Source organism: Hemibagrus wyckioides, linkage group LG06 (genome assembly GCF_019097595.1).
Source record: "Hemibagrus wyckioides isolate EC202008001 linkage group LG06, SWU_Hwy_1.0, whole genome shotgun sequence".
NCBI lineage: Eukaryota > Metazoa > Chordata > Actinopteri > Siluriformes > Bagridae > Hemibagrus > Hemibagrus wyckioides.
The window spans coordinates 37,001,855-37,017,700 of NC_080715.1; the positions used below are offsets into that span (position 1 = coordinate 37,001,855).

At 42.1% G+C, this 15,846-nt stretch overlaps 1 protein-coding gene across 10 annotated transcripts in view; it reads right to left on the bottom strand.

The window, feature by feature from the left end:
- myo6a (myosin VIa) overlaps positions 1 to 15,846 on the bottom strand; it is a 108,403-nt gene that overhangs the window by 58,126 nt on the left and 34,431 nt on the right. For all 10 annotated transcript variants that reach the window (XM_058391778.1, XM_058391784.1, XM_058391783.1 and 7 more), the window contains exons 10-12: positions 15,481 to 15,561; positions 9,346 to 9,526; positions 4,711 to 4,855 (exon numbers count right to left, since the gene is read on the bottom strand). In XM_058391778.1, coding sequence (XP_058247761.1) covers positions 4,711 to 4,855; positions 9,346 to 9,526; positions 15,481 to 15,561 — 407 coding nt within the window. The remainder of the gene's footprint in view (positions 1 to 4,710; positions 4,856 to 9,345; positions 9,527 to 15,480; positions 15,562 to 15,846) is intronic.

The following is a 15,846-nucleotide window of genomic DNA, read 5'->3' on the forward strand; positions in this document are numbered from 1 at the left end:
CACAGCACAGCACAACACAAGACAACACAGCACAGCACAGCACACAACACAACAGAACACAGCACAACACAACACAGCACAGCACAATACAACACAACACAACACAGCACAGGACAGCACAGCACAGCACAGCACAACAGAACAGAACACAGCACAACACAAGACAACACAGCACAGCACACAACACAATAGAACACAGCACAGCACAACACAACACAGCACAACAGAACACAGAACAGCACAACACAGCACAACAGAACACAACACAGCACAGCACAGCACAACAGCACAACACAGCACAGCACAACAGAACACAACAGAACACAACACAAGACAACGGAACACAGCACAGCACAGCACAACGGAACACAGCACAGCACAGCACAACACAACACAACACAGCACAACACAACAGAACACAGAACAGCACAACACAGCACAACAGAACACAACACAGCACAGCAAGCACAACACAACACAACACAGCACAGCACAGCACAGCACACAACACAATAGAACACAGCACAGCACAACACAACAGAACACAGAACAGCACAACACAGCACAAGAGAACACAGAACAGCAGAACACAGCACAGCACAAGAGAACACAACACAGCACAGCACAACGCAGCACAGCACAACACAGCACAACAGAACACAGCACAGCATAACACAACACAACACAGCACAGCACAACACAGCACAGCACAACAGAACACAACACAGCACAGCACAGCACAGCACAGCACAGCACAGCACAACACAACAGAACACAGCACAACACAGCACAGCACACAGCACAACACAGCACAGCACAGCACAGCACAGCACAACACAGCACAGCACAACAGAACACAGCACAACACAACAGAACACAGAACAGCACAGCACAGCACAGCAAGCACAACACAACACAGCACAACAGAACACAGCACAACACAGCACAGCACAGCAGAACACAGCACAACACAACAGAACACAGAACAGCACAACAGAACACAACACAGCACAGCAAGCACAGCACAACACAACACAGCACAACACAGCACAGCACAGCACAGCACAGCACAACACAACACAGCACAACAGAACACAGCACAACACAGCACAGCACAGCACAACACAGCACAGCACAGCACAGCACAACAGAACACAGCACAACACAACAGAACACAGAACAGCACAGCACAGCACAGCAAGCACAGCACAGCACAACAGAACACAGCACAACACAACAGAACACAGCACAACACAGCACAGCACAACAGAACACAGCACAACACAACAGAACACAGAACAGCACAACAGAACACAGAACAGCACAACAGAACACAACACAGCACAGCACAGCACAGCACAGCACAACACAACACAGCACAACAGAACACAGCACAGCACAACACAGCACAACACAGCACAGCACAGCACAACACAGCACAGCACAGCACAGCACAACACAGCACAACACAGCACAACACAACACAGAACAGCACAGCACAGCACAGCAATCACAGCACAGCACAGCACAACACAACACAGCACAACAGAACACAGCACAACACAACAGAACACAGCACAACACAGCACAGCACAGCACAACACAGCACAGCACAGCACAGCACAGCAGAACACAGCACAACACAACAGAACACAGAACAGCAAAACACAGCACAGCACAACAGAACACAGCACAACACAATGCAGCACAGCACAACACAGCACAGCACAACAGAACACAACACAGCACAGCACAACACAGCACAGCACAACAGAACACAGCACAACACAATGCAGCACAGCACAACACAGCACAGCACAACAGAACACAACACAGCACAGCACAACACAGCACAACACAGCACAACACAACAGAACACAGCACAGCACAGCACAACAGAACACAGCACAGCAGAACACAGCACAACAGAACACAGCACAACAGAACACAGCACAGCACAATACAAGACAACACAGCACAGCACAACACAACACAACAGAACACAGCACAGCACAACAGAACACAACACAACACAGCACAGCACAGCACAGCAGAACACAGCACAACAGAACACAGCACAACACAGCACAGCACAACAGAACACAGCACAGCACAACAGAACACAGCACAGCACAGCAGAACACAGCACAACAGAACACAGCACAGCACAACACAAGACAACACAGCACAGCACAGCACAGCACAACAGAACACAGCACAGCACAACACAGCACAGCACAACACAGCACAGCACAGCACAACAGAACACAGCATAGCACAGAACAACAGAACACAGCACAGCACAACACAACAGAACACAACACAGCACAGCACAACAGAACACAGCACAGCACAACACAAACACAGCACAGCACAGCACAACACAACAGAACACAGCAAAGCACAACACAGCACAGCACAACACAGCACAGCACAGCACAACACAGCACAACACAGCAGAGCACAGCACAACACAGCAAAGCACAACACAGCAGAGCACAACACAACACAGCAGAGCACAGCACAACACAGCAGAGCACAGCACAACACAGCAAAGCACAACACAGCAGAGCACAACACAGCAGAGCACAGCACAACACAGCAGAGCACAGCACAACACAGCACAACAGAACACAACAACACAGCACAACAGAACACAACAACACAGCACAACAGAACACAACAACACAGCACAACAGAACACAACAACACAGCACAACAGAACACAACAACACAGCACAACAGAACACAACAACACAACACAACAGAACACAACAGCACAACAGAACACAACACAGCACAGCACAGCACAACACAACACAACACAGCACAACACAACACAACACAGCACAACACAGCACAACACAACAGCACAACACAGCAAAGCACAACACAACACAACACAAGTGTGTGCATGTGTGAATGTGTGCGTGCGTGCATCTGTGTGTGTGTGTGTATGCGCATGTGTGCATGTGTGTATCTGTGTGTGTGTGTGTGCGCGTGCATGTGTGTGTGTGCGTGCATGCATCTGTGTGTGTATCTGTGTATGTGTGTGTGTGCGCGCATGCATCTGTGTGTGTGCGTGTCTGTGTGTGTATGTGTGTGTGCGTGCATGCATCTGTGTGTGTGCGTGTCTGTGTGTGTATCTGTGTATCTGTGTGTGTGTGTGTGTGTGTGTGCGCGTGCATGTCTGTGTGTGTATCTGTGTATGTGTGTGCGTGTCTGTGTGTGTATCTGTGTATGTGTGTATCTGTGTGTGTATCTATGTGTGTGTGTGTGTGTATCTGTGTGTGTGTGTGCGTGTGTGTGTGTATCTGTGTGTATGTGAAGCCTTCCGCTAGCTCTCTCTCTCATCCTTTCCTGTCTTATCACCCGGTGCAGCATTCACGAAAAGGTCAACGAGCGCGCGGCTACGAGTTTTATGAGGCAGACGTCTGTAACGGCAGCCTCGCTGACAAAATGCCATTGACTGATTCTGGGATGTTGGCAGCAGGTTCGAGACGAGAAGAAGAAGAGGAACAGCGTGAGAAAAAAACTCACGGTATGAGAAGAGCAGCAGTGTCTGAGATTTAAACAGCATGAAAGTGCAGGACTGGGAAGCAGTGTGTTTTAAAGGAGGATTTGATTGATTTGTTTGTAGTTACATTTAACATCCCTCGTTATTTCCTCTTAATTCCTCGTTATTTTCCAGTCACTGTTTTATTTCCTCTCCTTAAGTGCGGCTTGTCCCGTTACACAGAAACCCAAAGACTTTCCCGTGTCGGAAAACTGAAGCACCGAAACTGGAGACTCCTTCCGTAAACTCAGCATATCGACAGTTACACGTGGATCCCCAATCACAGATCTGCTTTCTCCGATTCGGACCACAGGTGTGAACACCTCCTAATATTAAAGCAGAATATTCCAGAATATCTATATATATAAATGTCCAGATCTCCTCATTGCTGCCATTTCTGTGATGAGCATGTGCAAGCTTTTAAAACAGGAGGATTCCTCGCATCTTTCTTTCTTTCTCTCTCTTTCTTCCTTCCCTTCTTTCTTTCTTTCTTTCTTTCTTTCTTTCTTTCTTTCTTCCTTCCCTTCTTTCTTTCTTTCTTTCTTCCTTTCCTTCTTTCTTTCTTTCTTCCTTCCCTTCTTTCTTTCTTTCTCTCTCTTTCTTCCTTCCCTTCTTTCTTTCTTTCTTTCTTTCTTCCTTCCCTTCTTTCTTTCTTTCTTTCTTCCTTCCTTCCCTTCTTTCTTTCTTCCTTCCTTTTTCCTTCCTTCCTTCCTTCCTTCCTTCCTTATCTCCTTCCTTCTTTCTTCCTTCCCTGCTTCCATTCTTCCTTCCTTCCTTCTTTCCTTCCATCCTTCATTCCTTCTTCCTTCCTTCCCTCCTTCCTTCCTTCCTTCAGCTGGTAAGAATTCTCAGATTAAGAGATTCCCCGAGATTAAGCCCTTTTTTCTCGGATTCGGACCACAGATGTGAAAACCTCCATCTTGAAAAGCAGAATATTCCAGAAAGAATAATAAATATATATAAATGTCCAGATCTCCTCGTTCCTGGCATTTCTGTGATGAGCATGTGCAAGCTTTTAAAACAGGAGGATTCCTCACATCCACGTAAATGGCAGTGAATAGGAGTTAAGAGGCAATTCAGAGAAATGCTTCTTACAGCTCCATTTGTGTGTGTGAGTGTGTGTGTGTGTGTGTGTGTGTGAGAGTTGGTCTCACTTGATAGAAGTGTCTTTAGCGCCTCCTGCTGTTGTGAGCATCACCCTGGAGGTGAGACTGATTCGTAGATCTTCTTCATCCAACCCCAGCAGCTCAGCGCAGTGCTGCAGAGCCTGACTCGACTGCTTCTTTAAGTTACAGCCACCTGGGAAAACACACACACACACAGGAAATTAAAAAAAGCCGAGCAATACTGCCACAGACTCTAGTTCTTCATTTCACGGCAACTAGAAACACGTACAGCTACAGAGAACACACACACACACACACACACTCTACAGCAAACGAAGAGACAGAGCGAGCAGTGCAGTCTAGACATATAAACATCGCCCAGGATTCCACATGAAACGACCTGAAAGCAGAACTTCCTCCTCTCCGAAAACATGTCTCCAGTGCTCGCGTGTCCCAAAAGTAAACGTCCGCTACAGAGACGTCTCTGGCTACAGAACACAAACACCAGTCACATCACATCAGCTGAGAAATGGTGTACCTCAAGGATCTATGCTAGGTCCCATCTCTTGTTATTGTACACCTCCTTCTTAGGAAATGTCACGACTTGTTTTATCCCTCGCTCTCTTAAATCTCGCTGTACTTCCCTCTGGCACACAGATTCTCTCTATCTATCTCTTTACATCTCTTTACCCATCTCTTTCTCTAACTCTATATCCATCTCTATCTATCTATCTATCTATCTATCTATCTATCTATCTATCTATCTATCTATCTATCTATCTATCTATCTATCTATCTATCTATCTATCTATCTATATCCATCACTCTATAACTGTCTGTCTTTATCTCTTTATATCTATATTTCTATCCATCTCCCCCTCTATATCCACCAGTCTTTAGCTCTCCCTCTCCCCTTTATCTCTCTATATCTCAATCTCTCTCTATCCATCTCTCTCTTTCTGTCCCTATCTCTCTATATGTCTCTCTCTTTCTGTATAAATCTCTCTCTATTTATCCATTTGAGAAATGGTGTACCTCAAGGATCTAGGCTAGGTCCGATCTCTTGTTTATGCACGCCTCCCTCTTGTCACGACTTGTTTTAGCCATCTCCCTTGTAACTCGCTGTACTTCCCTCTGGTGCACAGGGAATCTATCTATCTATCTATCTATCTATCTATCTATCTATCTATCTATCTATCTATCTATCTATCTCTCTCTCTCTCTCTCTCTCTCTCTCTCTCTCTCTATTTCTGTCCATCTCTCCCTCTATATCTACCTGTCATTAGCCCGCCCTATTTCTCTCTCTCTCTATCCATCTCTGTCTTTCTATTCCTACCCCTCTATATCTCTTTATCTATATCTCGCTATCCATCAACCTACCTCTCTATACCCAACTCTCTATATCTGTCTTTAGCTCTCCCTCTCTTCATTTAACTCTCTATATCTATCTCTCTTTAGCTATCCCTATCGCTCTCTCTCCCTCAATCTCTCTATATCTATCTCTATCCATATATCCCTATCTCTATATCCATCTCTTTATACCTATCTTTCTTTAGCTCTCTTCATCTATGTATATTTCTATGCATCTCTCCCTCTATATCTACCAGTCTGTAGATCTCTATCTCTCTATATCTCCATATCTCTCTTTCTGTCTCTATCTGTCTGTCTGTCTGTCTCTGGAAAGAAGGATGGAAGGAAGGATGAAAAGAAAGAAAGAAGGAAAGAATAAAAAAGAAGGAAGGAAGGAAAGACGGAAGGAAGTGTAATGTTTTGGTGGGGGGGGGGTGTTGTAGTGAGGGAGGATATTTGGGGAAGGAGGTCTCCTTTGGGAATGGGGCAACTCTCTGAAGTATCAGATGTCCGAAAACTGAATGAAGGTGAGGAATAAAACAAATCAAGGAAGACATTTAACTCACTAATACGTATCTGATCCAGTAGTAAATGGTAATGTCCACAGTAAATGCTTATGTAGAGTAGGTTCCCCTTCAGCATGTCTCAAATGACCAATCACTGGTTATTAAGTGGCCTCTGAACCAGTGACCGAGCTCGGTGTTAATAAATGGCAACGAAGTGTGTTGTGTTTCCCACAGGGCATCATTAGTAGAAGGGGGAAAAGCAGCAGAGAGAAAGCTCACATCACTTTTCTCACCAGAGCTGGAAAGTCAAGGACATCACACCTACCTCCTCTCTGAGGACATTTTGTTATTACATTCCCATCTCCCAGAAACCTTTGCCACACCAAACATGACTATGATGAGGTAAATGAGGTTGACCGTCATGTACAATGTTTTATTTGCTCAATTATTTGATGATTTATGATCATTTAATGTGACATCATTGACTTGTCCGAGTCATTGACACACCCTCATCGGGAAAGTTACGCAAACGGACGAAGGACAGTGATTCACCCGAGCGAGGTTTTTCAACCCGAGAGGTAGCTGCTACATCAGCGTTAGAGTTTCGCTACAAAGCCGTCTGTGCTACGAAGAGGCTAAGAGTGATGACTGATTGTGTTTCGTGACTCAGCTGGATGAGCTCTGAGTCGCATGCGTTATTAAAGCAATCGATCACAGTGAGGTGGGAAACAGGATCACACACAAGCTGAGGAGAAGTTTGTCTGTGGGGTAAAAAAAAAAAAGACAGAGAAGCGACTTGCTCTGTTGCAGCACCGCAAGCCTGTCTATCAGGAGCTCTTTAAAGTCCGCAGTGTCGCTCTCTCAAACACAGCGGGAAACCGTATTTAATCTAACCTCGCATAAGACTTGAACTGTGTGATAAAAAAGGTTGAAAAAAAGCATTCGTGGATGGATTTATCTAGAAATCCAATACTGTTACAGTGGGGCAATGGTGGCTCAAGTGGTTAAGGCTCTGGGTTGATGATCAGGGTTCAAGCCCCAGGACTGCCACTTGCCCTTAACCCTCTCTGCTCCAGGGGCACTGTATCATAGCTGCCCAACTACTCCAAGCTGGGATAGGTGAAGAAAAGAATTCCACTGTGCTGTAATGTACACCGTTCAGGCATAACATTATGACCACCTGCATAATATTGTGTCGGTCCCCCTTTTGCTGCCAATACAGCCCTGATCCGTTAAGGCGTGGACTCCACTAGATGCCTGAAGGTGTGCTGTGGTTTCTGGCACCAAGATGCTAGCAGCAGGCCTCCATACATTACTTACAGGACTTAAAGAATACTTTTGATAGATACTGACCACTGCAGACAGGGAACACCCCACAAGAGCTGTAGTTTTAAAGACGCTCTGATCCAGTGGTCTAGACATCACAATTTGGCCCTTCATCAAACTCGCTCAAATCCTTACACTTGTCCATTTTTCCTGCTTCTAACACATCAACTTTGAGGATAAAATGTTCACTTGCTGCCTAATATATCCCACCCACTAACAGGTGCCATGATGAGGAGATCATCAGTCTTATTCACTTCACCTATCAGTAACCATAATGTAATGGCTGATCGGTGTGTGTGTGGTAATTGATCTTCTACAGTCTGGTGTTTTATTCCTTTTAAACTACAGCAATTTGCCAAAATGACAGATTATTTTTCCCCATTTATTGTTACATTCACTGCAGTCATAAAGAAGCTACTTCCTGTATTTTAGCATCTGTTTATTTATTTTATTTGATTTTATTTGATTTTATTTTATTTATTAATTAGACAAAATCCATCTTGACATGGACATCCTGAAGATAATCCATTGTCGGACATTGTAAAGTTAAAGCTTTATGTTAAAGCGTAATATGTTAAAGCGTAATATTCTGACCAATCAGAATGGAGAATTCGAAAGGTATAAATGTGTAAATGTGCGTACTAGAACCGGGGAAAAGAGGAAAAATCCCAGTTTAGAGCTGTTCTTTCTTTTGTGTCTATGAAACACTGTCAATCTCATCAGGACTAAGCAGAGGAACAAGGAACTTTTTGGATTTGAATTTGTCCTGTTATAACTAATTTGCATACAAGACTAACTTGATGAACGAACAAGGTCTTAAAGGGTAAGACTAAGACTAACTGTGACTGACGGAAGATACTGCGTGTTTAGTTACAACAGATATGCTCTAAACTCTATATATCATTAAAACGAGTGCAGAAAGCCTCTGTTCTCTTCATTGAAGGTCAATAAATTGTCTCTGGAAGCTCTGTTTGGGACGTTAAAAGGGCTTTTGATGCTTTAACTGCCAGTGAAGCAGAATTTACCACCCAAATCATCGCTCAGGGTTGCATTATCCACACATCCAAAAAGCAATTTTGAACTGATTTGATATATTTTAGATTTAACAACCAGGCATTAAGATTTCATCTGGGAAACAGTAAAGCGTTCAGAGGTGGATTTATTTCCAAAAAATGTCTAACGTTCACTATGGGATGTTTACGAGGACACAAAATCTCACTGGGATTTGTTTTTTTTTTTTGTAAATGGCAAGCTGGTTTAAGGGGGGTTAAGAATGAAAGTAATGATTACATTTGTTATAAAGGCAAGAGATCCTACACTTTGCCGTTTTACTAACATGAGGAATTTCTTTGTCTTTTCTACACACACATTACATTTAGACCTATAAATGGATGACATACTGGGATGTCAGGTCAAAATATTGATCGCGATATGATACGTCATCTCTCTCACCCCCTATTCCAGAGATTGAGGTCGTTAATCCCATCTCTCCGATTCTTACCTGAAGTGCTGCCCGCTTCCTCGAAGTTGATGTTGCCGAGGTGAAGGACACCAGCCACCACCCTGAACATATCCAGCTTCTCAGCGTCGCCCAGGCCGATCTTTTTCATGGCCACTTCCATACGTTTGAAATCGCCATGGTCATCCAGCAATGGGTCCTTCAGAGGGCCGGCCTTCAGGTGCTGAGGAGTCAAAGGTCAAGTTAGAGGAAGGTTTTTTCTAAAGAATTTAAAATGATAACAAATAGATTAGAAGACCAGAGTCAAAAAAAAAAAAGGAAAAAAAAAAATCTAAATTACGGATGAATGAAGCTGTCGTTTGGTAGAAATGGGAAGGAGCTTCAAACAATCTGAAATATATTCAAACTTCAAGCATGCTTTTTTGGAAGCCTTTTTTTGTCACATATACATTACACGTTATATACATAACACAGTGAAAGCTTGGTGGTGCTGGGGCTTGAACCTCCGACCTTCTGATCAGTAAACCCGAGTGGTTTTGACTGGGGCACACTCAAACACTCATTCAATGGCAATAAATGCTTGACTTGACTTGATTTGAGGGATGAGAAAAAATTCCAAAACTCCCTATCCTTTTTTCCCCAAAACCATCAAGTCAAGTCATGTGGCCTGAAATAATAATATAATACCCTTTACACCCTTTGCAGCTATAACAGCTTCAACTCTTCTGGGAAGGCTGTCCACAAGGTTTAGGAGTGTGTTTATGGGAATTTTTGACCATTCTTCCAGAAGCGCATTTGTGAGGTCACACACTGATGTTGGACGAGAAGGCCTGGCTCTCAGTCTCCGCTCTAATTCATCCCAAAGGTGTTCTATCGGGTTGAGGTCAGAACTCTGTGCAGGCCAGTCAAGTTCATCCACACCAGACTCTGTCATCCATGTCTTTATGGACCTTGCTTTGTGCACTGGTGCACAGTCATGTTGGAAGAGGAAGGGGCCAGCTCCAAACTGTTCCCACAAAGTTGGGAGCATGGAATTGTCCAAAATGTCTTGGTATGCTGAAGCATTCAGAGTTCCTTTCACTGGAACTAAGGGGCCAAGCCCAGCTCCTGAAAAACAACCCCACACCATAATCCCCCCTCCACCAAACTTTACACTTGGCACAATGCAGTCAGACAAGTACCGTTCTCCTGGCAACCGCCAAACCCAGACTCGTCCATCAGATTGCCAGATGGAGAAGCGCGATTCGTCACTCCAGAGAACGCGTCTCCACTGCTCTAGAGTCCAGTGGCGGCGTGCTTTACACCACTGCATCCGACGCTTTGCATTGTACTTGGTGATGTATGGCTTGGATGCAGCTGCTCGGCCATGGAAACCCATTCCATGAAGCTCTCTGCACACTGTTCTTGAGCTAATCTGAAGGCCACATGAAGTTTGGAGGTCTGTAGCGATTGACTCTGCAGAAAGTTGGTGACCTCTTAGCACTATGCACTTCAGCATCCGCTGACATCTCTGTGTCAGTTTACGTGGCCTACCACTTCGTGGCTGAGTTGCTGTCGTTCCCAAACACTTCCACGTTCTTATAATACAGCTGACAGTCGACTGTGGAATATTTAGGAGCGAGGAAATTTCACGACTGGATTTGTTGCACAGGTGGCATCCTATCACAGTTCCACGCTGGAATTCACTGAGCTCCTGAGAGCGACCCATTCTTTCACAAATGTTTGTAAAAACAGTCTGCATGCCTAGGTGCTTGATTTTATACACCTGTGGCCATGGAAGTGATTGGAACACCTGATTCTGATTATTTGGATGGGTGAGCGAATACTTTTGGCAATATACTGTATATACGAATATCATGTTACAGTAGTGTAGGTTGGGAGACATACTATGTTTACCTAGGATTTTATTAGCTTCCATTTTTGTATATTCCATCATACTGCAGTTGAAGGAAAGATACAACCAGAGACACTCTGTTACTCTGGCAAAAGTGTTACTCTGTTACTCTGCTTGAATTATTTATTAGCTAATAAAATTTCTAGTGTACTCTGTAGACAACACACAGCTAGCTTTATTATAACATGGCTGATTTTGTCATTACTGAGATATAACTTAAAGAACTACGAGCTTTGCTCAAGGGCCCAATGTGACACCTCACATCTTTCCGAATTCCCTAAACCACACCCCCAAAAACATGCATGAGGATAAGAGGTAAGGGAAAGCAAAACAGCAGAATGCACAACAGCAAGGTAATGTTTCACTTAAAATCCATAATAAAGGATTTGTATCCTGAAGCCTAAAACGTTCAGTGCTACAGAATTCCGTTCTTTACGGAAAGGTGACCTCAAAGCGATCCGGCCGGAGCAGGGGTTTTTTTTTGCATGACAAATGTAAGTGCTTTGCACTGGCACTAATAATCAATAAACCCAAGACACGCTAGGATCAAAAGTTAACAGGATAGGAATGACCTAAAATTGATTTGTGTCACTGTTACTATGGAGTTGCCCTCAAGCAGTAACTTCTGGGTTAAAGAAAAAATAAATAAAAGGGAAGGAAAAAAAAGAAGAGAGAAATGAAATATTTAATCTTGAATATTTACCGAAATAAATTGAGCCACAGTGTGCCACACATTCGTTTACAATGGGCTTCAAACCAGGCCAAGCAAACATCGAGTGCTACAGATAACTAATGATCGACAGCATCCCAAATCACTCAGGTAATCCCATTCTCTTAGCTGGCAGAACAAAAGAAGACGATATCCAATTACGTGTGAGCTTATCAACGTGGGACGTATAACAGAACACCTCGTAAAGCAAAGCGTGTTCTTTAAGTCTTGACGTGTACGAGGGCAAAGGGACAAAGAGACTGTTACGCTGATTGAGACACGACCCATCGCCTAGCGCATGGAGACATATATGAAGGATCGGGAAGCTCGGATTGTACTCGCAAAGTATTGTTTACTCGTAATCACTTTCTTGCCCCGTGATGTATAGAAAAATCAGCGCAAAGATGCTTCAAATGAGATTAACATCACAAGCAGATGGCTTGATATGATTAGAGGGCGAGTACAAAGGAGGCCGCTTCCGTGTTAATGAGCATAAACAAAGCAAGGAGCTAATCATACATAATTCACTACAGGGGATCATTACAACTCCAGTGCAATCCTGGCTTATTTATAGTGCTCAATGTATTCACGCTGTCAGACCCTCATCCTGGTTCAAGCAAATGCAGAAAAGGTTTCAGAGGTTTTTGCTGCTGGTTTGTACTCGTGCGTGTCCGGTTTGTGAAAACCTGAACATCTAGACCATATGTGCTTTCAAATATTCCATTCCAGTGATCATGGTGCCTTGTAGCTGCTATTATAATAGCATTTCCTGGCTTTGGAATTAAAAAAAACATATGGGCGCTGCCATAAAAGCATGTAAATGAACTTTAGTTTAGACTTCAAACTGAAACTCTGAGATAATGTCAACCTTTTGAGATAAGTGAAGACATGGACATGGAAGACATAGAAAATGGAGATAATAATAGACTTCGAACTGACATTTTGAGATCATTTTCTCATTTCTATTTTTCTGGATAATAGACATCAAATTGAAATACGGAGATGAGAGAGATAAGAATTTAAACAGGACAATTTCGAGATAATTGAGATCAAGTGAAAACCTCAAACAGGTTTTTTGAGATAATGTCAAAATTGACAATTCTGAGATGATTTCTAATTTTTTGGATAACAGATTTCAAACAGAAATACCAAGATAATGTCAGAATTTTGAGTTAGTGTCAAAATTGAGATAATAATAGACTTCAAACTGACATGGACAATGTCTATTTTTCTGGATAATAGACGGTAAAATGAAATACTGAGATAATGTCCAAATTTTGAGACAAGTGAAGACTTCAAACTGAAATTTTGAGATAATGTCAACATTTTGAGATAAGAATTGAAGACCTCAAACAGAAATTCTGAGGCAAAATCTGAGATAATAACAGACTTAAAATTGACATTTTTAAATAATTTTCTAATTTCTATTTTTCTGGATAATAGACATCGGAGATCATGTCAAAATTTTGAGATAAGACTATAAACTGGACAATTTGGAGATAATCGAGGTAAAGTGAAAACCTCAAATAGAAATGTTTTGAGATAATGTCCAAATTGATCTCAAACTCACATTTTGAGATAATATCTAATTTTATGGATAATAGACTTCAAATTGAAATAATGTCAGAATTTTGAGATAGTGTCAAAATTGAGATAATAACAGACTGACTATTTTTCTGGAAAATGCACGGCAAATTGAAATACTGAGATAACGTCCAAATCCTCAGATAAGCGAAGACTTCAAACAGAACTTTTGACATAATGTCAACATAATGAGACGATAATAGACTTCAAACTGACATTTTTGAGATAATATCTAGTTTTCTGGAAAATAGACTTCAAATCAAAATAATGAGATAATGCCAAACTTTTTGAGACAATAAATGACAAGCAGCAGTTTTATTAAGCAAAAATCTCAATTTCACCAGATATTTTTAATCCTTAACATTTACCACACGGATAGAAGAACACAACTCACCAAATTCACGTACACGCCCTTAGAAAAACAAAAATAGCAGTATAACAGGATTTCACCATTTGCTTTATCTCTACTGAAAGACGGTGATGCGGCGGTGCTTTAATTCTTAAATCTGTCCAACTCTCCTTAAACAGAGAAGCTTAAAACAACTAATAAGCGCCGCTGTGTTCTTCATCCCATATACATTGGAACCTCAGTATACGAATGCCGTCCTTTATGAACTTTCTAAAGAAATTTCGCAAGAAATTTGCATCAGCATACGAAGCATCTTCGGTATACGAACGAACCGAACCAAACACCAACTACGTTGCGCGTATGTCTGGAAGCCGTTCAAAACTTGTTTGAGTCAGTGGAAAGCAAAGCGAAGCAAATTACGAAGTTTTTTCAGTGAAAGCTGTTTGGAAAAAGTAATCCCACGATACCAACGTTGCCTTCGGCATGCCTTCAAAAGCTAGGTGATTTTCCGGGTGTTTTTTTGTTGACAGATTGGTGGCGTAGGTGATCTATTCTATTTTTAGCCCAAGCTCGGTGGCACAACTTCCTGTGAGGACCCTTGACATGGAATGCTTGGCTTGGGTCAGTTCTTTGTAAGCAGCCATACACTTTACATACGCCTCGTATTGGTCATATTTTTGGGTTGGCCGGAACGGATTATCTGCATTTACATTATTTCTTATAGGAAAATTCGTTTCGCAATACAAATTTTCACCTTCAGAATTAAATTCATATGCCAAGTTTCCACTGTATCTCTAACTACCAAAGTCAATCATTTTACTTAACTCCTAGGGGCTTTCTCCTGAATTAAATCATGTCACATGTCAATGGAAAATGAGAAAAGACGTTCTTTTGAGAACGTTCTTTTAAGAACTAAACAACAAAACCTGAATGTCTTCCTTTAAGTTTAAGATTACAGAAATATCATATTATAAATCTAGTCATGTGAGGTCAGTGCAGATGAAGATTCAAAACCATATGACAAACGAACACCAGAATGGCCAAAGAGGGTTATTTGAATATAAACGCTTTTAATGTGAAATTTTGCTTAAAAGAAATCATATACTTCAGAGACACAAGAACTCCCTTGAGATTACAGCAACAGTTCTTTGGATGATCTGTTGCGTTACCGGAAAGAACCCTTTAACACAAATACAGTGGATAATTCAGTAAAAAAAAATGATTTGGACAGTGTCGCCTTCGTGGACTTCGAGAAATGAATTAATCATTTCTATTCCTGGAGGCTAAGAACACAAACAGAGCCTTGTAAGAGCTTCTCTTGTAAACAATAATAATTAATTTGGCTGTCCCTGCAGGGCTGCTGCGGAGTGGAACGGTTACTACAGATTCGTTCGGAATTAATTGTTATAAGAATAAACTGCACTCGTTGCCAAGAGCGTTTAAATCACTTCTGTCTGTTCCATCATCAATACCTCGCAGGGGTTCCTTGGCAAACATCCTACTCAATTAGCCTGAGGCAGCTCCGAGATCGAGTCAGGGCTGGGAAATTTTTTTTATTTTTTTATTTTTTTAAATTAAAGACATCCTAACGAGTAGAAAGGCAACACTTTCAGTAATGAGACATGAACATAAACGCTTTACCTCGGGGCTCTTGCGGTTCTGCAAGACTTTCTGGTCCGTGTCCTTTGTAGCGAAGTAGCGTGTACATCCTCGGTTTAGGTACTGCATAAAAAATAAATAAACAAAAAACAAAAACAGACATCAAATACAACGTGATAGAAAATGTAATGAAAGAAGAAAATTGATATGAACACTCGATGAACATGTTTTACATTTTAATAAGTAGAACACACAGAATCTCAAATGAATTCCTGGAAGCTACAGAAGCCCATTTCCATTTCCAAGAAATCTGCATGACACAATTTGTTTTTTATTTAAGGATTATATCAACAATCTGCACTTATTATCTCAAAATTCTGACATCATCTCAACATTCCAGTTTGCACT